We start from the raw sequence: 25898 nt of genomic DNA on the forward strand, positions 1-25898 counted from the left end.
GTGCCCTCTAGGCCCTTCTCATCTAGTTTCCATCTCTTAAAGCTGTTGACAAAGGGCTCTCCTCTGAAGGGTGGAGAAGTTGTGGGGAAATAGCTGGCCGGGCTCAAGTGTTTCGTGAACTTCGCCTTGGATTGAGTAAATCTGTGGAGCCTGAAGCTATGATGGTTCCTTTGCTCAGTGTTGTTGAAGTGGATGCAGTTTGTAATCCACAGGGTAGGCAGCTTGTTGGATTGTCTGATTCGGGCAGCCAGGTGAGAGACCCTTTGATGCCGCCTGTCAACCAGTAGTGGGACCAAATACTTTTGAAACGGGCCATAACAAATGGATCAGCACTGCCCACAGAGTCATGTTGGTTTCCATTTATTTCATTGGCCAATGAGAGAGCGTCTCTCTTTTTCTGTGGGTCATTAATCATTCTGATCTGATGTGAGCGATGGATGTGAGAGACTCTCTGATTGGATTCTTAGTGTCTGTCTGGATTTCCTGCTGCAGTCATAAATGTGCTTGGACATTCCTCTTTTCCCTTGTGTTCGATCTGGCATGCTCTCGTGGTGTTTTCTGAAAAATCTGTAAAAGTAGTTTGCAAAAATAAAACTAAACCTTGGTTTTACCAAGGATCCTCTTGTGGTTGTTCTGCTGCTTTGCCATGTGCAGCAAAAGGTCAGTATTTTTGGCTGGTAAGAGCATCTGCCCTGTGGAGCGTCAGTGGGCTCTGCGTTGTGGACACTGTAGTTGCGGAGCAGCAAAGGCAAAACTTCCACTCCTGCCCTCATGCTGATCCGCAGTTGATCCATCTGGGGATGAGGGACGACAGCCTTATTTTGTGGATGACCTTCTGTTCCTTTGGGGAATAGACTTGGCATGTACAGAACTGCTGGCAAATAAACAGCCAATTCCAGTTTGCTGCTGTTGCAGTTTGAGGCTTAAGTTCCTAGAATCCTCACAGTCTGAAGAGACCTGGGCGGCTGGCAATGATGCAGGATGTCCTCGACTTCATCATCCTTGGTCAGAGGTCGCTGTCCGGGAAGGTGACCTCTAAGGAAATGAATCTGCCACCTTCCAGCTGCTCCTGGACAGTCCATGCCTCCAGGAAGAACTATTGCATAATATATGCATATTATTTGTATGCTGCGTTTTCATAGTTAAAACTATGTACAAGGTGACTTACATGAATAAAACCCACATAATTACAAACGTAATAAAAGTAGTCATAAAGAATAAGACCATCAAAAGTACACAACCCATTTAAACAATTTTCATGTAAGTCCTAATAAGATCTAAAATAGACAGTTTTTTCTTCTTTTCTCTTTTTACTTTTTCTCTTTTTCCTTTTCTCATTTTTTATCTTTGTTCTTTTTCTCCTTTTTTATCTTTGTTCTTTTTCTTTTTTCTAATTTTATTTTTCATTTTTTAGTACATGTTTTTCCCCCTCCTTGTTATTTGTACAATTGTTTTCTTTTTGTACGTATGTAATAAACCACTGAGCCTAGGGCTTGCCGATCAGAAGGTCGGTGGTTCAAATCCCTGTGACGGGGTGAGCTCCCGTTGCTCGGTCCCAGCTCCTGCCAACCTAGCAGTTCGAAAGCACATCAAAGTGCAAGTAAATAAATAGGTACCACTCTGGAGGGAAGGTAAACGTCGTTTCTGTGCACTGCTCTGGTTTCGCCAGAAGCGGCTTGGTCATGCAGGCCACATGCCCCGGAAAACCTGTCTGCGGGCAAACGCTGGCTCCCTTGGCCAGTAAAGTGAGATGAGCGCCACAACCCCAGAGTTGTTCGCGACTGGACTTAACTGTCAGGCGTCCATAACCTTTTAATATGTATATTGTAAATAAAATTCTTTAACCCCCCCCAACAACCCCCCCAAACAGTACCCACAATCCAATGGTTAGCCGTAGTTCCTTCTCCTTGTAATTTGAGCCCATGCCTGTTCTGGTGCAACCTATGTCATAAGGGATGAAGGCCAGCTCAGCTGATTCAGCCCTTTACTTTTCAGCTTTTGGGACATGCAAGGTTTCCACTGCTGTGCCATTCAGAAGTTCTAAGCTTGTTCCCATTTTTAAATCCTCTCTCTACAGCCTGATAGATAAAAGCAACTCCTGTGTGGAGGCACCAGGCCCTTCCATCGCTCTCTGCTTCCATGGCCAGGGTTGGGAGGGAGGTGAGCTGGGTTTTGTGTGCCATATTCATTCATATACTTCATTCATTCATATCTCAGATGTACCAGCAGGAGCCTACAAAGCAATTTTTTAAAGCTTCTGTAATTTTTTCTTTGAATTGCTGTGGACAGGTGCTTATCAGTGTGCCGTACTTCTGCCCAGAGGTGCTGCACTTCTGCCCAGAGTTCCTCATTTTCTGGCTTGGCAGCCTCTCTTCCTTTCTCTAGCATACTTGGCACGATAGACACCGCCAGCCTGCTGCAGATTCCTTTTGTCCCCCTTTCCAATCTCACAGGGCTTCTCAGTGGTCCTTTTCTGAGACAGCAAAGTGGAGACCAGTAAATGGTAAAGTACTACTGCCAGGTTTGGTACTGTGATAACCGTCCCCTTAGCCCTAGTCTTTCTTCTTCTTTTTTAAAGCCCACTTTTGCTTGGGTGTGGAACAGCAGGTGCTTCCCCCCATGGGCCACTCTTGCCCTTCTCCTTCATAGAGAGGTTGCTGCTTGCCTGAACAGGATGAAGTTGAGATGGAAGGAAGCACAGACCAATTTCTTGGCTTCTTGGCCTTTTTACGGGGGGGGGGGGGACTTCCATCTTCCTTGCCCACCTGCGTTTGCAGCTTTACTCTCTTAGTTTATAAACTGTCTGTAAAACTCTCAGTGCACTGATGTCACAGGCTCTCTGGAAAGTGGGGACAGGGATGGCTGCCCCCCCCCCCGCCTCAATGCCTCTTCCCTGAACTTGCCTTGAATTCATAGAATTATAGAGTTGGAAGGGAGCTTGAGGATCATCTAGTCCAACCCACTGCAATGCAGGGATATGCAGCTGTCCCATATGGGGATCAAACCTGTGACCTTGGTGTTATCAGCACCATGCTCTAACCAACAGCTATCTAGATTCAAGCCCCTCCTCTCTGTGTAAAGGTAAAGGGTAAAGGGACCCCTGACCATTAGGCCCAGTCGTGGCCAACTCTTGGGTTGCGGCGCTCATCTCGCTTTATTGGCTGAGGGAGCCAGCGTTCAGCTTCCGGGTCATGTGGCCAGCATGACTAAGCCGCTTCTGGCGAAACCAAAACAGCTCACGGAAACGCCGTTTACCTTCCCTCCGGAGTGGTACCTATTTATCTACTTGCACTTTGACGTGCTTTTGAACTGCTAGGTTGGCAGAAGCAGGGACCGAGCAACGGGAGCTCACCCCATCGCGGGAATTCAAACCGCCGACCTTCTGTTCGGCAAGTCCTAGGCTCTGTGGTTTAACCCGCGTCCCTCCTCTCTGTGTAGCTGGGAATCAAATGGCTGGGGCGTCTCCTGGGGGCCGATACTTCTGCCTTGGCTAGCATTTGCCTCCTTGTGCCTTCCTGGTTCCTCTGCCTCTGACTGCCTGTATCCTGCTGCTGCTCTTTGCAACACCCACCATCAAGACTGGATAAATCCCAGCAACTATCTAAATTAGGCAGCTGGTCCCCATCCCCCCCCCCCGAATCTAAAACCTGATGCTGGTCCTTAGCCATTTTTCCAGCTCTGAGCCCCAGTCTTGCATGTCTGGGGGATCCTGGGAGGCTTTGCAGTCTTATGCCCTCCAAGTTACTTGCTAGGGACTTGTACATGCTTGACAGTCGGGAGTTTTCAGCAGGTGCCTGGGCTTGTTATCGGTGGGGGAGGATCCTTCGTTTTGGCAGCTGACAACAATGGGGCTCCACACACCTGGCAAGGATCCTCCCAGATGTGCCGTTGGAGATTCTGAAGCAGCAGCAGCAGCAGCGTGCCCAGGCTGATCCTTTTCTTCAGCTGCCGAAGGAGGGCTGTTGTCTTCTCTCTCTCCTCGCAGTTTGACTTGCTTTGTGAAGGCTGGCCGTGCGCACCAGTGTGGGCGAGCCAAGTGTGTCAGGAGGATTCAGGCCACATTGACGCAGAAAAGGGATCTCCCAATTCCCCACGCCCAGCTGCTTGAGCGCTGGCCTGGTGTTGCAACCACTGACCCTCAGTCAGCCTTTGGAACAAAGCACTCGCTGCTTGCCTGAACAGGCCCTGTGGTGTGGGAACTAGACCTTGAGGCCTTCAGGGCAGAGATCCTGGCTTTCTTTCAAGCACAGCCCATGAAGGCCCCTTTGTGAGTACCGAGTGAGGACAAAACACCTCTTGGAAGAGGAAGTAACGTTTCCCCCCCGACATGCGTCTTGCACAAGAGAGCCACTCGCAGCAGGGTTTGCACCATGTCTTCTAGGTAGGAGACTGTCACCTTCCTCCCACCACTGGGTTCAGTTTTAGGCTCTGCTTTGGTTCTGGGCTTCTTCAGGGCCTGATGAGCAGTGGCTCATTTGGCCTTTGGAGTCCTTGCTCCTCTCTCTTCTCCCCTACCCCAGCTCTGGTCCACCCAGAGTTCTCGGTAACCGCAAAGCCTGTTGGTGTTCCACCTCCTCTGAAAAAAATATTTATGTCGGGGTAAGAACCTGTTGTGGCCCTTGGAGTGCCCTTGGTCACCAAAGTCCCTGGCCATGATGGCTCTGCGTAATGGCATAATGCCTTAGGCCAGTCCCCCCACCTTTCTTGTTGAAAACAAATACAGTGGTACCTTGGGTTACATACGCTTCAGGTTACAGACTCCGCTAACCCAGAAATAGTGCTTCAGATTAAGAACTTTGCTTCAGGATGAGAACAGAAATCGTGCTCTGGTGGTGCGGCGGCAGCAGGAGGCCCCATTAGCTAAAGTGGTGCTTCAGGTTAAGAACAGTTTCAGGTTAAGTACGGACCTCCGGAACTAATTAAATACTTAACCTGAGATACCACTGTATTGACAGAGTTGGCTGCAGTCAGAGGTGGGCTCTTTGGTTGCCTGCCCAGTCAAGCTCAGCTTCCTGGCGGGACAGTGGGACAGCTCTCCAGCTGAGGCACAAAATACTGATAAAATACTGCATAAACATGACTTAAAAGAACCCAGCTGTAACAAAAATTTAGTAGTGGTTTAAAACGAAACCTTTCCAGCCTATAGTTCTCACCAAGATGGCACTCTGCTGCTTTCTGCTCTACGACCCTGCTCCTCTGCTTGACTGTTTTCCCCTTGTGACACTGGAGGTTCTTTGCAGTGTCAGGTTGGAGAAGGGAGGTGGACTCATTGTGGCCCATTGTGAATTGGAAGATGACCTTGGAAGAGGGCTTGGGCAAGGAGAAGATGTTGCTGCCTGCTGCTACCGCTCTGCACAGATCACTGCAGCTGCTAAGCGACCATAATGGCCCTGGGGCCCAAGAACCAGGTGGTGGGTTCTGCTGCTGTGCTGAGGGAGAGACCCCGCCATGCATTTTGAGAAGCTGGGTGCTGTGGTCTTCAGGGCAAGATATTTGGGATCGTGCTGGAGGGGAGGACTTTGCTCCCTTGAACAGCTGAGAGCTGCTTTGAATCTCACGTGTCTCTGGTTTTATGGCTGTGGTTTATTTTTTCCATTGCATGCTGCTTTGAATACATGTTGGGAAAATGGAATGATACGCAAAAAGCACTAGGAAGCCTCAGCTGAGGAAGCTTCCAGATGAGAGGCGCAGCTCAGGACTCGGGCCTATGGTTGCCTTCACTTCAGGGCTGGCCCAGTGGTGTGCTTGTGTCTGGAGTCCCAAGACAAAGGACCTCCTGGGGGAGATCTGGGCAGAGAAGTGTTGATCTTTTGGGGGCCTCAGGGCCCCTCTAGCTGTTGTCAGACTCCAGCTCCCATTGCCCTGGATGGAGGGCTGGGAGGGCAACAGACCTGGCCAGTCACCCACAGGCAGATGGGCTGGGGGAGGTCAAGGTCCAAGGCAGTAATGGAGGGCTGAAGGTGTCAAAGAGAGGCAGGGGTCATGATCCATGGCAGGCGCTGTAGAGAGAAGAAGAAGAAGAAGAAGAGTTTGGATTTGATATCCCGCTTTATCACTACCTGAAGGAGTCTCAAAGCGGCTAACAATCTCCTTTCCCTTCCTTCCCCACAACAAACACTCTGTGAGGTGAGTGGGGCTGAGAGACTTCAGAGAAGTGTGACTGGCCCAAGGTCACCCAGCAGCTGCATGTGGAGGAGCGGGGAAGCGAACCCGGTTCCCCAGATTACGAGTCCACCGCTCTTAACCACTACACCACACTGGCTCTAGGAAGTAGAAGGGCAGCCCACCTGGCTGGCAGGGTTTTTTTAGGAGGTCAGTTGCCTCCCCAAAGGATGGGGCTGCAGCAGCTGCTCTCTAAGGCTGAGGCTGCTTGACCCCTCCCTCAGGGCCTCAGGGCAGGGGGATGGAGGCTGCCTCCTCCTTGCAGCTGATGAAGGTGGCTGGAACATCTCCCAGAACTACCTGGCGCTCCTCCTTCCTGCACCTAGTTTTCCCGCACGGGGAGGGCCCTTCAGGGGAGGCCAAACAAGTCGGACGGGTTTGCTTTGTTCTTCTTGCCCTTCAGAGGAAACTCCTTCCCACTCCCATTTTGTCCCTGCTGTGCTGACAGAGTTTTCTGGATTTGTTGGTTTTGATTATATGATGGGCCTTGATTACCGTTGCGGATGCCTTGCCTTCAATCTGTAGATCAAGGGTTGTGCCCCGTGCTAGTCTTCCTCTGAGTATGCTCGTTGAAATTAATGGGCACAGCTAACATAGGGCTGTGAATTTCAGTGGCGCATCAAATAATAATAATAATAATAATAATAATAATAATAATAATAATAATAATAATAATTTATTTGTACCCCGCCCATCTAGCTGGGTTTCCCACAGAAACCAAAAATACACTAAAATGTAACACATTAAAAACTTCTCTGAACAGGGCTGCCTTAAGATGTCTTCTGAATGTCAGGTAGTTGTTTATCGCTTTGACATCCGATGGGAGGGCATTCCACAGGGCGGGCGCCACTACCGAGAAGGCCCTCTGCCCGGTTCCCTGTAGCTTTGCTCCCAGCTCCTGCCAACCTAGCAGTTCGAAAGCATGCCAATGCAAGTAGATAAATAAGTACTGCTGCGGCGGGAAGGTAAACGGCATTTCGGTGTGCTCTGGTTTCTGTCACGGTGTTCTGTTGCACCAGAAGTGGCTTAGTCATGCTGGCCACATGACCTGGAAAGCTGTCTGTGGACAAATGCCAGCTCCCTTGGCCTGAAAGCGAGATGAGCTCTCCAACCCCATAGTCGTCTTTGACTGGACTTAACCATCCAGGGGTCTTTTACTTTACCTTTTTTACAGCTCAGCTGCCTGTAGAAATGGGAATACTCCTCCTGGTGCTGCTGACAGGTTCTTTTTCTGCACTTGGTGTCATCAGGCTCATTTTAGATTATTTATATTATGATAACATATTAAATATTATATATTAAAAGTATCTCTAAGCTGTGTACAGAAAATTGAAGCAACTACAGTCAACTTAAACAAAATATTACAAAAAAATACACAGTTACATGTAAAAACATATTAATGCAAAGTTTATAATATATGAATAAATCAATATCAATTCATTTTCCTTCTGACACATCCTCCTCCTCTGCCTTCAGCATCCAAACAAACTCTCAGCTCACCCACAAAATTCTCACAACGAGAAGGGTTCCTAGAAACAGTGAACCCTAGTCTCTCACTCTAAACTTGCTTTTTATGGGCAGGCTATATGCAGAAATTCTGGTTTTAGTATGCTGGCTGTTTGCCATAATAAACATGGGTGATGGGCAGGCCCAAGATGGATGGCTGCCCACAGCTTTGTCCCATTCGGCCGTCCCGTCTGATGAGAGAGCTTGGGGGATGTGGCCCCCCCAGCATCTGACCTCCTCTTCTGCCTCAGAGAGTCCTTTTTTTTTTTTATAAAATTTTTATTGGTTTTACAAAAGTTTTTATAACAAACAAACATAAAAGAAAAACAGACAAACAAACAAATATAATTTCAAAATGTCCTTTCATAAACTTCTTTCCTCGGACTTCCCCATACCTCCCCTTTCTGCATCCTCATGTCCAAATTTTATAGCAACTTATAAATGTTTTTTCCCATCCTAATTCATCATAGTCCTTTCTTAATCTGATCTTATATTACTGCAACCCTTTCTCTCTGTAAAATCTCGACATTCTAAGCTTCATCAAGTTTATAATAGTTCTTAAGATAAATCTTAAATTTCTTCCAGTCTTCTTCCGCAGTCTCCTTTCCCTGGTCACGAATTCTGCTCGTCATTTCCGCCAATGTCATATAGTCAATCACTTTCATCTGCCATTCTTCCAAGGTGGGTAAATCTTGTGTCTTCCAATACTTTGCGATCAGTATTCTTGCTGCTGTTGTTGCATACATGAAAAAAGTTCTATCCTTTTTTGGCACCAATTGGCCGACAATGCCCAAGAGAAAGGCCTCTGGTTTCTTAAGGAAGGTATATTTAAATACCTTTTTCATTTCATTATATATCATCTCCCAGAAAACCTTAATCTTCGGGCATGTCCACCAAAGATGATAAAAAGTACCTTCAATTTCCTTACATTTCCAACATTTGTTATCAGGCAAATGGTAAATTTTTGCTAGCTTAACTGGGGTCATGTACCACCTATAGACCATTTTCATCACATTTTCCTTTAAAGCACTACATGCCGTAAATTTAATACCAGTGTTCCACAACCTTTCCCAGTCAGCAGACATAATATTATGACCAATGTCCTGTGCCCACTTAATCATAACTGATTTAACTGTTTCGTCTTGTGTATTCCATTTCAACAGCAAGTTATACATTCTTGACAAATTCTTAGTATTGGGTTCTAACAATTCTGTCTCAAGTTTTGATTTTTCCACCTGGAAGCCAATTTTCCTGTCTTGTTTGAAAACCTCCATTATTTGATAATAGTGGAGCCAATCTTGTACTTTGGGTTTTAGTTTTTCATGGCTCTTTAATTTCAGTTTCTCTCCATCCTGTTCTGAGATCTCACAATACTTTGGCCATCCGACCTCCATATTAACTTTCTTGTGGGCCTTAGCCTCTAAGGGTGACAACCATCTAGGGGTTTTGTTTTCCAACAGATCTTTATATCTCATCCAAACATTAAACAGCGCTTTCCTTACAATATGATTTTTAAAGGCACTATGCACTTTGATTTTGTCATACCATAGATATGCATGCCAGCCAAATGCATTATTGAAACCTTCTAAGTCCAAGATATCTGTATTCTCGAGGAGCATCCACTCTTTCAGCCAGCAGAATGCTGCTGCTTCATAATACAATTTTAAGTCCGGCAGGGCAAATCCCCCTCTTTCTTTTGCATCTGTTAATATTTTATATTTTATTCTGGGCTTTTTGCCCTGCCAGACAAATTTCGCAATGTCTTTCTGCCACCTCTTGAAACAGTCCATCTTGTCAATAATCTGCAAAGTTTGAAATAAAAATAACATTCTAGGCAGTACATTCATCTTAATCACTGCAATTCGGCCTAACATTGACAATCTCAAATTTGACCATATTTCTAGATCTTTTTTAATTTCTGACCAACATTTTTCATAATTGTCCTTATACAGATTCAAGTTTTTAGATGTTAAATTAACCCCTAGATATTTCACCTTCTTAACCACCGTCAGACCTGTCTCTTCTTGAAACTTATTCTTTTCCATATCTGTTAGGTTTTTCCCTAAGACTTTAGTTTTTTGTTTATTCAATTTAAATCCAGCTACCTGTCCAAATTGTTGGATTATTTCCAACACTCTTTTTGTACTAGTGTTTGGCTCCTGCAAGGTCAATACAAGGTCATCTGCGAACGCTCTTAACTTATAGTGTTTGGTTCCGACCTTTACACCTTTAACTTGCTGGTCATCTCTAATCATGTTCAGCAACACCTCCAGGACCGAAATAAAAAGCAATGGGGAAATTGGGCACCCCTGTCGTGTTCCTTTTTCTATCTTAAGTTCCTCAGTTATTACATTGTTTACAATCAACTTAGCTTTTTGTTCGGAATATATTGCACCCATACCATTCTCAAATCCTTGTCCTACCCCCATCCCATGAAGATTCTTTTTCATAAAACTCCACGAAATATTGTCAAAGGCTTTCTCCGCATCCACAAATATCAAAACTGCTTTAGTATTTATGTTCACCTCTAACTTTTCCAAAATGTCTATTATGTTCCTAACATTGTCTGAGAGGTGTCTTTTTGGGAGAAAGCCTGCTTGGTCTCTGTGAATCTTCTCCATCAGTACTCTTTTAAATCTTTTTGCTAAAATGTCTGCAAAAATTTTGTAATCCACATTCAGTAACGAAATTGGGCGGTAGTTCTTCAGTTGAGTCTTTTCAGTCTCTGTCTTTGGTATGAGTGAGATATATGCTTCTTTCCACGATTCGGGTGCCTTTTTCCCCTCTAAAATCTCGTTACAAACTTCCTTTAACGGTTGTATCAGCCATTCCTTTAAAGATTTATAATATCTGGAAGTCAGTCCGTCTGGCCCTGGAGATTTGCCCAATTGCATGTCCTGAATGGCACCCTCTATCTCTTGTTCTGTTATTCTCTGGTTTAGCTCCACCTTGCTATGATGAGAGATTTTTTGTAATCCATATTTATTAAGGAATTTATCTATGTCCTCTTCATTTTGTAATCCTTGGGAATAAAGTTTTTTAAAATAACTCACAAAACAATTTCTTATCTCGTTGGGTTTAGATATATTTTTCCCATCCACTTCTAGACTTGTGACTGTATTTAATTTCTGTCTTTTCTTAAGTTGCCATGCCAGAAGTTTACCACATTTGTCTGCCGACTCAAATGTCTTTTGTTTCATTTGCTTTATTTTCCATTCTATCTCTTGGTTCATCAATTCCATATATTGTGTTTGATACAACTTAATCTCCCTCAAAATCTCCTGGGACTTTGGTTTTGATCTTAATTTTTTCTCTCCTTCTTTTATCTTTTCCAAAATTTTTTCCTTTTTCTCATTCTGTTTTCTCTTCTTTATTGAATTTTGTTGAATCAAAAATCCTCGCATCACAGCTTTACTTGCGTCCCAGATCACTCTTTTTTCCACATCGCCCTTTAGATTGATTTCAAAATAGTCCTTTAGAGTTTTTTGGGCCTTCATGTGGATCTCTCTATCTCGAAATAGGGTGTCATTCATTCTCCATCTAAACTGACCAGTTGTTGTAAATTTCATTTCCATCTTCACGGCGTTATGGTCGGAACAGGTTTTTGGGCAGATTTCTACCTTCTTAATCTTCGGAGCCATTCCACTAGTAACCCATATTTGGTCGATTCTGGTCCAGGTCATCTTTGCATGGGAGAAAAAGGTTCCCTCTCTTTCAAGAGGGTTCCTTGTTCTCCAAATGTCTATTAAGTCCATATTTTCAGTCATTTCGAAGAAAGTCTTCGGGAGTCTCCCTTCTTTAGTAAGTGTCAGTCTTTGTGTCTTGTCCATGTTTGTAGAAACTACACCATTCATATCTCCCATGATTATCATATTGTATTCCAAATAATCCGTCAAAGTTTCATGGAGTTTTTTGAAGAATTCTGCTTTACCTTCATTTGGCGCATAGATCCCAATTATCAAAAATTTTTCTCCTTGTACCTGAATCTCCACCGCTAAATATCTTCCTTGTTCATCTTTGAACATCATTTTTGGAGCCCACTTCTCTTTTACATAAATCACAACTCCTCTTTTTTTCACTTTGTCCGACGAAATAAATTCTTGTCCCAATTTTTTATTCATAAGCAGTCTCCTGTGTGCTCTAGTTATATGAGTTTCCTGTAAGCAAATCAAGTCCAGTTGTTCTCTGTACAAAATATGGAATATTTGTCGTCTCTTCAAAGGACTGTTCATCCCATTACAATTCCAGCTAAGGAATTGCAGGGCCATCTTGTTATTTTTCTGGTATTCCTCCAGCAGCTCCCAATTGTTGTTCCTCCTCTGTTGGTGGTGGAAGGTTCTGTCCAAACGAAAGGTTCAGGATGTCTATTACACTCTTTTGCTCAGCAATTGGGTCTACACTTCCTTTCTGTAAATCTTCTTGATTTCTTTGCAGGAACCTGTCTTTATCCTGTATCGTCTTTATTTTCACCTTCTTCCCCCTATAGTCAAAAGACAGTCCCTGTGGAAATTCCCACCTGAAGAGAATGGTGTTCTTCTTCAACAGGTAGACCAAATCCTTATAAGAAGCTCTCAAGTCCAAAATATGTTTAGGAATGTCTTTAAAGATCTGTATCGGTGAGTTCCCAATTTGTAAGGCCTTTTCAAAGTGCAGTCTTAGAATTTTGTCTCTTTCCTCCTTCGATCTCAAGGTAATCAGACAGTCTCTCGGCGCCTTTCTGTTCTGTCTTCTGCCCAGTCTAAATGCTGTTGTGATTTTAAATTCGTCTTCCTCTAGATCTTCCCAGGAATCAGCAAACTCTTTCGTTAAAAAGTCCGTAAGATTGTCTCCTTCGTCCTCTGGAATTGATCGTAATTTCAAATTCCTTTCTTTTCTTTGTAGTTCCCACAATGCCAGAGTTGCGTCGTGGTCATAGACCTTCCTGGCAATCGGTTCTAATTTTTCCTGGGTCTCTCCAGCAATAGTTCTGGCTTCCTCCGCAATTTGGCGTGTGGCAGAATTTTCTTGCCTAAGCCTGTTTATAGATTCTGTATTCAGGTCAAGTCTTGTTGTTAAATCTGTCAATTTCTGTGAATTCTCTGTCAATTTCTTGGTATTTTCTGCCGTCTGCTTTGTTAGATTCTCCAGAGACTGGTTTATCTTAAGAAGGGCTTGCGACACTGCATCCATGGAGACTGCTGTACCTTTTTCTTGTCCTGTTGTCACTGTAGGAGTTATGCCTGAGATCGAGCCTCTTTTCTTGTGTTGCTGTAGCTGTTGTTGATATTGCCTTGTCTTGGCTCTCGTGCTTATCTCGTCTGCTGGGCCACTCATATCCCAAGGTCGTTTCCCACGAGAGCCTTCTCCTAAAGGAAAATTCCACTGTCCCAAAGCGTAGCAACTTTTAATTTACCCTCTAGAGGGAGCAAATCAAGATGTCCGCAAACAAAGGCAAAGAGTATTTAAAAAGCAAATTTATCGGGAGGCTTCTATATGTATATTGCAACACTTTCCCAATAGATAGAGTCCCAGCCTTCCCTGATATATTGTGTCCACAGAGTCCCAAAACTTTGTATCAAATAAGCAATGAGACTTCCACTTTGTTACTTTCACAGGAGTCTAAAGTCAGTTCAGTGTTCCTTTGTTTTAATAGCAGTTTGTGCCAGGTTGAAGGCTGCAGAGAGTTCCCTTTCCTTTAAGTTGGTCATGCAGCTTATAAAATCACTTATTCCTCCCCTCTGCCCTGCAAGCTAGAGGGGATAGTCAAAGTCCAAATGTCGGATTCAAGCAGTTAAAGACAATATCCCATACGGATGCAGCTCAGTAACTTTCGTTGCTTTAATTGTCATGCAGTCGGGGGAAGGCAGACTTCCTTAATTTTCGCCTTTCCCGTTTTCAGCCTAATTTCAAGTAGTTTTGACACGAATAGAGGTTCAATCTTACTCACGGGTCTTTTTTGTCCAGATTATTCAGGAAGGGAATCGGCGCTCTCCACTAATGGCGACGCGGCTTCACCCTGCGGGCTGGGTAGCGATTCTCAGCACCGCGCTCCCCGTTGTCGTTCCGGAGCCTTTAAAAAGGCTCTTTCTGCGGTAAAGGGGGGCGCTTCAGGTGCCCACCGAATCTCCTTGTTCACAGGCTCCGTTCCTGTGATTTTAGGGGTCCCCCGCTTGCCGTAGCGGGTCAGACCCGAACTCGCAGAGCCGTCCTCTCTCCGGAGCTCGGAGAGGGAGCAGCCATTAGCGCTGGCGCCGAACCGGAAGTCCTGCCTCAGAGAGTCCTTTGCTTCCCTTTGAGAGTCCCTCCTGCCCGGCTCCCCTTGGCAGGGCCACTGTTTGCCCAGAGAGCACCCTTCTCTTGCTGCCTCCTTGGAGGCAGAGGGAGGAAGCAGTGCATGAGGCTCTCCTGAGAGTTCAGGAAGGCTTAGCCTTCTAAGGCAGCCCTGTTTAGGGAAGCTTTTAATGTTTGATGTATTACTGTATTTTAATATTTGGTTGGAAGCCGCCCAGGGTGGCTGGGGAAGCCCAGCCAGATGGGCGGGGTATAAATAATAAATTATTATTATTATTAGTAGTATTAGCCACCTTCTCAACAGGTGCTGTTGGCATCCTGTACCAGAGACTGGTGGCTGAAATGGGGAGGGGTTTTCCAGGTGGGGCTGGGGCTGGGGCTGCCCAGAGCACCTGTTTGTCCTAGCTGCATGAAAATGGGGGTGTTTCCTCAGAGTGGGCCTTTTTCCCCTGCAGTGTTAAGAACAGAAAACATCTCGCCTGAGCGCTGGTCTTTCCCAGAGCCCAGCTGCGTTGCTTGGCCTAACTCTGCCAGCACATTCAATGCCACAGCAGCCACAGCAGGCCTGGGTGTGGCCTGGGATGATGTCATGCTTTAAATTTGGTAGCAGTGCCTGCCTGCCTGCCTGCCTGAGCCGCTCACTGGAAAGTTTCTTTCGGTGGGTGTAGGAGGAAGAGGTTGGAACTGAGCAATCTGAGGATTTGGCCAGAGTTTCTGTGAAATGTTGCTTCGTCCTTGGAAAATAACTTTCCGTTTCAGGACTGCCTCCGGGTGGGCTGGATTCCTTTTCCTAGCTGTTTCTCTGTATGAGTCTAGACAAGGCAGTTTCTCTCGCACAGATGCACCCTTTCCAGAGGTGTTTTTTAGAGGCAGCCTTCCGCTCCCCGTGCCCCCCCCCAAAAGCTAACTGAAAGGAAAGACCTGTGCAACAGAGGAAGGGGTGTGGCAGTAGCTGCCCCACTTTCGGAGCTCATGGGACTGTCGGGGTGGAACAGCAGGCCTTCCAGCCACACTTTCCTTTCTGCTCCTTTTCCTCCCAGAGGCTTTTGGTGGCAGACCAAGTCCAAATCCTTCCCTACCTCTCTGCCTGGCTCAGAGGGCATTGGAGAGCTGGAGCCAGCCAGGACAGCCCACGAGCCTCTGGCTCGGAAAGTGGGGAAAGGGCCTTTCTGGAGGCTCCTAAAAATAGTTGTTTTCAAAGGTTTGCAAGAGTGTGCCAGCCCTTCCGGAGGCTGCTAAATCAACCCCCACCCCACATCTGCCACCTGCACTTCCTGGGCTGCTTCTTCCAGTTCCCTGCAGTGCCCCACCCCCAAATTGTCCAGCTGCAAGCTTTGGAGGGCTCTCCTCCTCCTTTCATGGTGAAACATGTCTGGCTGGCGTGTTTGGGTATGTTGGGTTCTGCCTCTCTTCCCTCCTCCCTTCCTGAGCGTTGTAGACTTATTTGTCAGAGGCTTCAATGGCTGGTTTATCCCCCCCCCCCGCCACCCAGCCTGAGGAGCTGACAGTAGGAGGCAAGTGCCCCTGTCCCCCCAAGGGCACATGCAGGTAGGGAAGCAGAGCCCTGGCCCAGAGGGAGGGAGACAGGGAGGGCTGTGGGTCCCCCAGGGCTTCCACTCCACAGTTGGCCTGGGGAAGAGATGCCTCTGCTGGGGTCCTCATCAACGTTCCAAAACTTTCCCCACCTTAGGGCTGAGAAGGAGCTGAGGGTACCTGAGCTCCTGCGGCTCCCCCAGGCAGCTGCTAGTGGGGATCCAGCATGGATGGTTCAGGGAGGCCACAGCCCCCCCCCCTGCAGAAGCCAGAGATTGGCTATCACAAAGGCAGCTGGGCCCCTTCATTCCCCTGCAAGAGACTTCCTTGTGGCTTAGACTCATTGCTCTATGGGAGACAGGAAGGGGCACAATTGCACCCCCTCTTCTGGCATCATTTTACCCATGCAGAAAGCACCTGTGCCTACCTGCCCCACCATCTTGGAGGATGCCTTGTGGCTTGTTTTTGTAGCCCATAGATGGCCCTTGGCTTACATTTCTTCTTTGGATGTTGCCTCAGACCTGGCTGGAGCAGGCCGTGAAGAGAGGGAGGGGTTGGGCAGCTGCCTTCCCTGGCAATAAACAGGAAGGGGGGTGAAAGAGAAAAGCACCCAGCAGAGGAGGAAGTGCAGAGCTGTGGTTTCTGGGAGAAAAAGGATGGGACCAGTTGTCGCTGGTTCAGCCAAAGTCACCCCCTGCAGATGCAGTAATCCTGCTGCTTCCTGAGTCACCCTTTGCTGTTTAGTATTCTGTAGTCGGAAGGAAGTTGTTGCCAAAGCAGCTCTGCCTGGAAGGTCTTTTCTCGGTCCTTTTGGAATTGAGGGGGCAGAACCTGAAGCTAGCTGGATTGTCTTCACTATGACAGCTTGAGGGAAGCCAGTGCAGCGACTGAAACATACTGTACAACCAACACCCCTGTGAGGAGGGCTGCTGCTGCTGCTGCTGCTCAGTCACTGGGCAAAGAGGCTGAGGGTCACCTCTGCTTATGCTCTGTGGGATGCTGTTCAGCTGTTGAAACCCAAGGTGGTGGACAATGTTCTCAAAGGAGTTTGCCTTGGCTAGGGCTAGGCGATATATTGTTCAAAACTGGTTTGAAGTCCATATCATGATATTATATTGTTTTCCTAGTTTTTGACCTGGATTCAATATGTTGTGTGTGTGTGTGTTATGCAAAAATCACAACATGGGAAAAACTCTGAAGCCAACCAGTGCATCTATATATCTCCATCCGTATTTCAGTCATTGTGATATATCAGAATATTGAGATGTTTAGCTGGTGGTATATCACAAAGTTGAAAGCCAGTTATCACCCAGCCCTACTGTTCACCTCTACATAGTTCCATCTTTATTTCAGACATCGTTATATATTGGTATATCACAATGTTTAACTGGTGATATATCACAATGTTGAAAACTAGATATCGGCCAGCCTTAGCCTTGGTGCCTGCCAGCTTGATTCTTGGCCATCTTTACTTATAACAGGTAGCTGGAGGGGACCACTTGGCTAGAAGGCCCAAGAGACCATTATTAATGGCTGTGCCTCCTTGTGAGAACTGGCAGTGGCAGGTGACTGACCAAGGAAGCCTCTGCAGGAGAGAGAGTTCCTTTCTGGGCCAGGTGCTCAAGCAGGTGCTTTGTCTGTGTGCAGGTCCAGATGCTCTTGGATGAGGGTGTTTCTGGGCTGGACTCCCAAGTGGGGTCAGGAATGCAGTTCCACAGCCCTTCCCCACCGCAGCTGATCTTATTAATTCCTTATGAGCCATCCTTGGTAGTTAATTCTTGAAAGGCAGGCATGCAAGCAAGCATAAAGAATAAAAAGCTAGAACTGGGTGGTCTCTTTCCCAACTCACGTCCTTCTCCCCCACCCCTCCCGCTTGCAGGTGGATGGAGGCCTGCCTCAGTGAAGAGCTGCCCCCCACAACGGAGCTGGAGGAGGGGCTCAGGAACGGGGTCTACCTGGCCAAGCTTGGAAACTTTTTCTCCCCCAAAGTGGTGTCTCTCAAGAAGATCTACGACCGGGAGCAGACCAGGTATAAGGTAGGCAAGCATTTTTCTTCTGTAATGAGGCATCTCGCGGGGGCAGAAATAAGCAATTGGCCCAACTGCAGCTGTTGGAAAGCCCAGAGCAGGATATATGAGAAGATGTGTCACAGTTGGTGTGCCCCGATTTTTATTTCGTTTCCTAAAAATTGGTGCATGGCTTTTCACTAGCAATAAGAAAGTATGCAAATAGTCTCAGTTTCGTTTGTTGATCGCAGAAAGTCTTCCTTAGAGTATGGGATGCTTTCTGAAGGCCCTTGCAGCTACAGTGAGGCTCAGGCGGCAGCTTTTGCACAGAAATGTGTCAACACGACTCCCACCCCCACCCCAAATCCCTGGCTTCTGGGGTGAAGGGGGCTGATCCACCTGAACACAGTCTGTCTGCGTGCATGATGCTTCTCCGTTGTTTTATTTATTTACTTATTTTATTACCTGCCCTTCACCCTAATGTCTCAGGGCAGGTTACAATACTAAAACACAATACCAAAAGCAGTTTTAAAGAAACTTACAATGCACCTTCCTTCACATCTCCCGCTTTTTCCTCTGCGTTTCAGGCTACGGGCCTCCACTTCCGGCATACAGACAACGTGATTCAGTGGCTGAATGCAATGGCAGAGATTGGCCTCCCCAAGGTAACTTTGCCTGGACTGGGAACGGAAGGAGTCTTTGAAGGTGGGGGGTGGGGTGTTGGCAGAAGAAATAGGCACATGGGAACCAAGACCGGAGCACTCCAAACCACTTTACCTCTTCACTCCAGGTTCTTGGCATAGTCGTCATGTTTCTCCCTCCTGCCAACTCTTCCTTGCTGCAGAGTGCCCCCTCTCTTCTCCCTGTTCCCCCCTCCCCACAAAAGGACTGAGCTTGTGGGCACAGTGGAGTGAGCTCTGTTTTGCTCTGCCAAGCATGTGGAGGAATCAGTGAGCCTTTTTCTCTTTGCGTTCAGATTTTTTACCCAGAAACAACAGACATCTATGACCGGAAGAACATGCCACGCTGCATCTACTGCATTCACGCACTCAGGTAATCACACAGAGGGGCGCAGGTGAGGCGATACAACAGATGATGTTTTGAGGCTGGAAGAAACATCCTTGTCTGTCTGCCCCTTTCTCTTTCTCTCTGTCTCTTAGAAAGGTAACAGGCACCAACAGTCTGCTTCCCAGCAGAATCAGTCAATTCTCACTTTCCTTGCTTTGTTGGCAAGGAAATGCATTCTTTTCAACTGCCTACTTAAACCCCATCTGGGCTTACATTATGTTTGTTGATTCTATCAAAAATTAAACCATGCACCCATAGTTCCTGCCTGGAAAACTGAACATGCTAACACTAACAGTATACAGTATTAGTTTCTAGGGTGGCCAGAAAAGAAATTAAACTTTTTCTGCCTCGGTCCTGAATCGGTTGTGCTAACATCAGCATGGATGGGTTATTAATCCTGCCCCCTACAGAACAATTCCCCCCCCCCTCCGTTTCTGTCATGGTGAGAAGCTATTTATTCTTGGGAATTTAGGGAGTCTCCCTGCTTCTAATTTGCCCTGTTCTGGCAGGGGGAGATCTTCTATGTGCAGAAGACTTAAGGGCAAGAGGCAACTTGAATCTAAAAGTCGTAAGAGGAAGAGATCCCAAAAATTTCCTTCAAACAGCATTTCTGTGGCTTCTCCTTTAATCTCCCCCAGGGGTTATTATTATTATTATTTTATTATTTATTGAATTTGTATTCCACCCTACATCTGAAGATCTCAGGAGGTTCATAGCATAAAAGCAGTACAAAAACTCAAAATGCATAATAGAAGCAAGAGAAAGAACAAACTAAACCAACCCCCCCACCCCACTGCCTGATCGTCCTTTATTTTCCCTCAGTTTGTACCTGTTCAAGTTGGGATTGGCCCCGCAGATTCAAGACCTGTATGGCAAAGTGGACTTCACAGGTGAGGGGAGCTCCTGCCTTCCTGTCCTTGAGTCGGTCATGGAGGAAGTGGCTCGAGTTTTTGTTTTTAGAAAGGGCACCGTCTGGCTGTTGGGTTGGACAGCAGAGCCTCCCTTTGCTTTCTGCTAAAGATCAAACCCCAGACTTGGACCAGGCCTTGCCTTCTTGAGTAGGGGCCTTCCCAGGTGCTATCTCCTCCACCAGTGGCTGGACCTGTCACTGGGATTTGTGGATGGCAGGGGGGAAGGAGATGGGGAAATAACTGGCTGCCTTTTTGTTGAACCCTTGGCTGGCTGGCTGGCTGCCTGCCTTTACCAGGTGTTTTCAAAAGGGCATATGGGCATATCCTGGGGCTCACCTGCTGGTCCTTTTCCATTGTGCTATTCCAGAGGAGGAAATCAGCAACATGAGGCTCGAGCTGGAGAAGTATGGGATTCAGATGCCTGCCTTTGGAAAGATTGGTGGGATTTTGGCCAACGAGCTCTCTGTGGATGAAGCAGCACGTAAGGGGAAATGGGTTTCACCCTTTTCGGGTTGGTCTTATGAGATAGAGCATTGCCATGGAGACATAATCTATTGGAAGAATTAAATATGATGGAAGGGATTCAGTCTGTAAAAGTGGCAGAGATTTTATATCACGCAGGGCCTGGAGGTTGCCTTCTGAGATGAGCACCTGTTTTGCAGCCACGGGTGCTTACCAGTGTTGTGCTGCCAGAGCTCCTGTTCTCTGCCCAAGTGCCCACGTTCTCCTCCCAAGAAAAGGAAGGGGCTTGGGCTTGTGGGGTTGGATTGCTCATTGAGCCATCTCCAGGACTGTGACTGAGCAGAGCCTGTGCCTGGTGTTTCCTCCAGTGCATGCAGCTGTGATTGCAATCAACGACGCCATCGACCGCCAGATTCCTGTTGAAACGTTTGCGGCAATGAGGAACCCCAATGCCATGTTGGTGAATCTGGAAGAGCCCCTCGCGCCCACCTACCAGAGCACCCTGTACCAGGCGAAGCAGGACAAGACAGAAAATGCACGGAACAAGGTAAAGTTTATTTTGTATACCGCCAAATGACCCAAACCTCTATGAGGTTTGCACGTGGCACTTTCTGCTCCATATTGTGGAAGTGCTTAGACCTGCAGCTGGAGAGATTGCTTTGATGGCTTCGACCCACAGCTGCCTCAGGGTAGAGCAGGCTTGCCACAAGGTGATAGCTCTGTCTTGTGGGGAGGAAAGGCTTGCCGTGCCCTGCTCTTCTCTCGCACCTCTCCAGGGCATGTGCTTGAATGAGCGCAGTGCCAGAACCTGCCGATGCACATGCCGCATTATGCTTTTGAATTAAAATGGGGAAAGTCTCTTTGCCTAGGAATCGGGACTTGCATGGAACTTGGCAGGAAAGTGACCTAAGCTGAATTTCTTTCTGTCTGTCTGCAAACCAGACTGTGATAGTTAACACACAGCTTTTCCTATAAAGCTCAAAGCAGTAAGGAAAGTGTGATTAAATTGTTACTCTCCCCAGGCCACCCCCCCTCCTAAGCCACATGCCTCCCCAGTCCAGTTTACTCTCCTTGAGTGTTTTTGTGTGGTAGGATGTGCACTTGATGTCTGGCAATGCAAATTCTAGGTTTGTGTAGTAACTAGCCTACTGTGAACTGTGCAGAGGTGAAATTTGCATCAGTTGCTCCACCCACTTTTGCCTCTGGCCCTGTGCGCTGCTGGTATGTGGCCTCTGGAAGATTGCCCAGATAGGAATGCTCCCTTCAGTTTAGAAATGCTCCCTGACACTGCAGTAAATTGATTGAATACACATTTGCAGCGTTGGGATGCAGCTCTGAAAGCTGGTATTGCCTTGCAGCCACGTGTCTTGCACAAGATGCTTCAGTCATTTCTTGCTAGTTGTTTGGGAATGTGCCTCTGGCAGCTCTGCTTGGTCCGGGAGGAGGATTGGGGGGGGGGGACAGGGAATGTTCCCTTTCATTGCAGGAACTCAGTGTTGAGTCTCCAAGCACCTTCCTGCTTTTGGGCAGTGGGGAGGAAGGCCTAGAGGCCCTTGCAGCAGTGTCTCCACGTGGGTCTAGTGCATCCGCCAGCCCATTTAGCCCCATGCCAGCACCTCCCAGCTTGGGAAGCTTTTGCCGCCCCGCCCCCCAGGCAGCTCTAAGGAGGTGCTCCTGACCTGACTGCTGTTTTCTCCCTTCTTCCTTCAGATTGCCTCTGAGGATATGGAAAGGGAAAGGGACGTGTATGAAGAGCTGCTGACTCAAGCAGAGATCCAGGGCAACGTCAACAAAGTCAACAGTAAGCCCATCAGCCCCATCCTAGCACTCCTGGCTTCTTTATGAGACACTCTTTGCTCAAGAAGCTCCTTTAGGAAGCAGAAAATCCCATCTCTGGATGCCCACCCAAAAAAATACTACACCCCTCCCCAAAAACTATGCTCCAACACCATCCTTCTATGTGGGCTCCATTTGCCTCATGAATGTGCCTGAGATGCTGAACTAGAGACTTAGCTGGGAGCAAGCAGCAGAATGGGGGAGGCAAAGTGTCAGGAGAGACCATCCTCTGTCCATATTGCCACTCCCTCCCCCACTGGCTTCTAGAACCTTCTGTTGTGCTCTGGGACATCTCAGGCATGGGGAGCATTTGGGGTTCTGCATGGGGTGGTGGAGGTGAAGAAGCCCTCCTGAGGAGGCCTACCCAAGGCCAGCTCCCTCTAGCTTTCCTTCTCTTTCTCTCTCTCCTCAGCCCACTCGGCCTTGTCCAAGATCGACCTGATTCTGGACCAAGGAGACGCTGCCGCATTGTACGCTGTCCTGTCATCGGCAGCCTTGGGTCTCCGGGGGCTGCGGCCGGAGAATAGCGACTGGTACCTGAAGCAGCTTCTGAGGGACAAGCAGCAGAAGCTGGAGGTAGGGGAGCCAGCGGGTGGGTGGTCCTGGCGCCTGGCTCACAAGGAGCTCCTTCCGCTGGTGTGCGCTTGGGACCCAGGATGTCTTAAGGACCAACAACACAGACCCCGTGAATACATGGTGGCCCTGAGCAACTATTAAGTTTTTGTTCAGCATTGGCCACTGGCTTCCTAATCCGGTTGGCCTGACCTATTCTTGGTCTCTTCTCCAAGAGCAAACTTCCTGTTCTGCTTTGAGATACTGCCCAGCTGCTGCTCTCCATGTTTGGCCAAGCGCTGGGAATTGTGGGAGGCGTTGCACAGAATGCTGCTGCTGCCTCCTCCACGTTCCCAGTCATGAATAAGGGGGTCAGCGGAAAGGAAATAAAGGGAGGTTCTGGATCTGCTGGGGATGTTGGAGGCAGTGCAGACAAGTCTACTCTTTCCCCTCTCAGGCCGGCAGAGCTGGGCCCTTGCAGAAGGAGGAGCTGCAGGCCGGGGTGGACGTGGCAAACGGCATGGCTCAGCAGTACCAGCAGAGTAAGTTCCCCTCAGTGGGGCCCCTGCAGTTTGGGTTTTGCAGCTGGACAGGGCAGGCCTTTCTTGTGCTTCAGCTGGAAAGCAAGTCCTCTATTCACCCCTCCTTCCTCCCTTCCTGCAGGTTCTGAGGGGTGTCTGGGCAGGGGGCTGAACTCCCACCCAGTTTTCTTGTGACTGCTGCGAGAGCAACCTCCCCAGCTTCACTTTTCCTTCCATTAAGAACACGCCATCTCTTTCTTTCTTTCTTTCTTTCTTTCTTTCTTTCTTTCTTTCTTTCTTTCTTTCTTTCTCCCCTCCTCATCTTTTTCTACCTTCATTTGTTTAATGTGTCTGTGGCTGACACACCCTTCCATTTCCCCTCCCCTGTGGCCCAGGTGCCCTTGAGCATCTTTCCCTTGGGATGTACTGGCACTGCTGGGTGGGGTCAGGTCCTTCCCTCCCACTACCTCACTCCCTTAGGGAAGAACCTCAGGTGAAGCATTGTTCCTGTTGTGAAAAAAGCAGTCCTGCAGCCCCAAAGGAACCAGTTGCCTTGGGCTCTGCTGTGGTTGAAGTGGACAGTTTCCCCGTGAGGGGAAGGCATGGTGCTTTGCTGCCTGCTGCTTAAAGCAGCCAGATCTCCTTGTTCACCTCTGTCCGTTTGGAAGAGGAAGAAGCAGGTCAGCCTGGCATCCTCCCTAGGAGTTGTTCTCGGGGGCCAGCAATCTGCCATCGCTGTTGTTATTCTTGGTGCACCTGGCTTGTTCCTGGCAAAGGGGGGTGCCTCCCTGCTGGTATGCCCAGCAGCCTCCAGGGGAGCAAAAGCTTCAGCCTCTCACCTTTCCTTTCTCTCTCCTTGGGCTCCCAGGATTGGCAGCTGTGGGGAGGATCAACACAGCCATCCGCAACGGCCTCGCTGAGAAGACAGTGGTGGAACTGATGAACCCCGAGGCCCAGCTGCCTCCAGTCTATCCGTTTGCTGCTGAGCTGTACCAGAAGGAACTGGCCACCTTGCAGCAGCAGAGTCCGGACGTAAGTCCCTTGAAGGCTTTTGCTGATGGTTTGCTTTTAAGTTGCCCTTGTGAGACGTTGTTTGGGCATTCCTGCCAGGGCTGTGTGCATCCGTGAGAAATGCATGTTTCCCTATTGCATGTGTATGCAGTGTTGAACACGACCTTTGCAGGATGTGGGATGTGAACTTGACAAGAAGCTCTTCCAGGAGCTGCATGTGCAAGCATGCCGGCCACTCTGCCTCGCAGGGGCACCTTCATCCTTCTCTCCTCCTGCAGCATCGCTGGGCCTTCATGCTGGGATGAGCATTTGGGGAAGGTGGAACAAGCTGTGCTTGGCTGTGCCTGGCGGGGGGCGGGGGGCTTCTTGGCTGGCTGGCTGAACTTGGCGGGGCGGGGGGTGCTGAGGTTTTCTCCTACCATTTGCTTCTGAAATACCTCTGGTATTTTTGCCGATGTGGTCTGGGCTTTTTCCTCTTGTCCATGTCTACTTAATGTACACAAGTAGATCCCTCCAAGTCAGGCTTTTAGTCCGGCCTTCCAGGGATATTGCAGAATGCTTCTTTTGCTCAGAGAGAGGAAGAAATGATAAGAACCTTGAAATTGTTGACCCGGACCCAGATCCCTCCCTTCCCCCCTGGACATTCTGCCAGTGGAGTTTAGCCAGTACCATCACCCCTGAGGCCTTGCAGTCCTGGCCTCCCTTCCCAGGCTCCCTTTCCCCACTTTGTGTGGTCAGCATGGTCCTCTTTCTCTGTCTCCTCAGGGTCACCTCACACACCCAGAACTGTCGGTGGCTGTGGAGATGCTCTCTTCAGTGGCCCTCATCAACCGAGCTCTGGACTCCGGGGATGTCAACATGGTCTGGAAGCAGCTGAGCAGCTCAGTGACGGGTCTGACAAATGTCGAGGATGAAAACTCCCAGAGGTCAGACCTCCACCCCACCCCACCCCACTCCACAACACACCCACCAGCCTTTTTCTCTTGAGAAGGGCTAAGTGCTGCTGCTACAGCAGCAGCTCAAGATGGCCGAAATGGGACCTGTTAGGCCCTCTGGCATCGTGACCCAGAGTCCTCTGAGTCCCAAGTGGGGATGGACCGGAGGGCCCAACAGCACCTCCAATGGCCAGTAGGAAGGAAGTGACAAGTGGCTTCCGGGAAGTGGGGTAGAAATAGTGATTGGACAGTTCAGGCCTGCGAGAGCCCCTTTTGAGGCTCTGGCTTTTGGCCCCTCAGGGTTAGGCCAGGGGAGCAGGACTTGAAGGGTTTCCTGCAGGCAAACCCCTTTGCATTCATGTGCTCCAGATCATTGCCACTGGGAATGGTGCCTTTTGCGCAGGCCTTCCGCTTCCTTCCTCTCCTGTGGCCTTGCCTGCGTCTTCATGTTTTGTTCTCTCAGCGGCCAGCCCCTTGACATGTGCTGTCTTGACTCTCGGCAGATACATTGAGGACTTGCTGAAGTTGAAGAGTCAGGCACGGAGCGAAGGGGCCGAGTTCGTCACCTGGAATGACATCCAGTCGTGCGTTGACCGGGTGAACGTGGCAGTGCATGAAGAGCATGAGCGTAAGTGGCTCTCGGGGTGTGGAAACTTCCCGGGGAGACGCCCTTCTTGCCCAGGCCTCCATCCAAGCCCCATCAGGGCTAGTTGGTGGCTTGGGATCCGAAGGTCCTGCCTTGGTCCTGTTGGTGCCATGACTGGGTGGGCAGGACTTCTTAGTGAGCCTGAGATCACTGGTGAGATCAAGGCGCCATTCCAGGAATGGATGTGAAGGCAGCAAAGCACAGAAGGGGATATTCAGAGGTGGAGTATGTGTCTTTTGCGTGGCCAATGGCTAGTTCAATTGGTGGCCACACAAGGCAGTTTTCTAGCCCAGACTGTCATAGGTTAGTCAGGTGGTTGCTTTATCTATAAAAGTATCAGATCAACAGGAAGTTGTGGGCTGAAAATAACACGGTGCAACCCCAAACAAACACTTGGGATGCTAACCAGGCAAGACAGCATGCCAGGATGTGCTGTTGAAAGTCTGGCCCATCTTGTCTTCCCTGTGCACTCGACCTCT

The 25898-nt window shown here is 48.3% G+C and overlaps 1 protein-coding gene across 1 annotated transcript in view; it reads left to right on the plus strand.

Annotated features, from left to right (window-relative positions):
* The window catches only part of IQGAP1 (IQ motif containing GTPase activating protein 1), a 53066-nt gene that overhangs the window by 6332 nt on the left and 20836 nt on the right, over positions 1-25898 (plus strand). The window contains exons 3-14 of the mRNA XM_082199320.1: positions 17351-17507; positions 18065-18142; positions 18454-18530; positions 19368-19435; positions 19824-19937; positions 20287-20465; positions 21629-21719; positions 22167-22330; positions 22764-22848; positions 23696-23859; positions 24604-24764; positions 25277-25401. Of these exons, the coding sequence (XP_082055446.1) occupies positions 17351-17507; positions 18065-18142; positions 18454-18530; positions 19368-19435; positions 19824-19937; positions 20287-20465; positions 21629-21719; positions 22167-22330; positions 22764-22848; positions 23696-23859; positions 24604-24764; positions 25277-25401 (1463 nt within the window). The remainder of the gene's footprint in view (positions 1-17350; positions 17508-18064; positions 18143-18453; positions 18531-19367; positions 19436-19823; positions 19938-20286; positions 20466-21628; positions 21720-22166; positions 22331-22763; positions 22849-23695; positions 23860-24603; positions 24765-25276; positions 25402-25898) is intronic.

The sequence above is a fragment of the Podarcis vaucheri genome (genome assembly GCF_965113315.1).
Source record: "Podarcis vaucheri genome assembly, chromosome: 14".
In the NCBI taxonomy this organism is placed as follows: Eukaryota; Metazoa; Chordata; class Lepidosauria; order Squamata; family Lacertidae; genus Podarcis; species Podarcis vaucheri.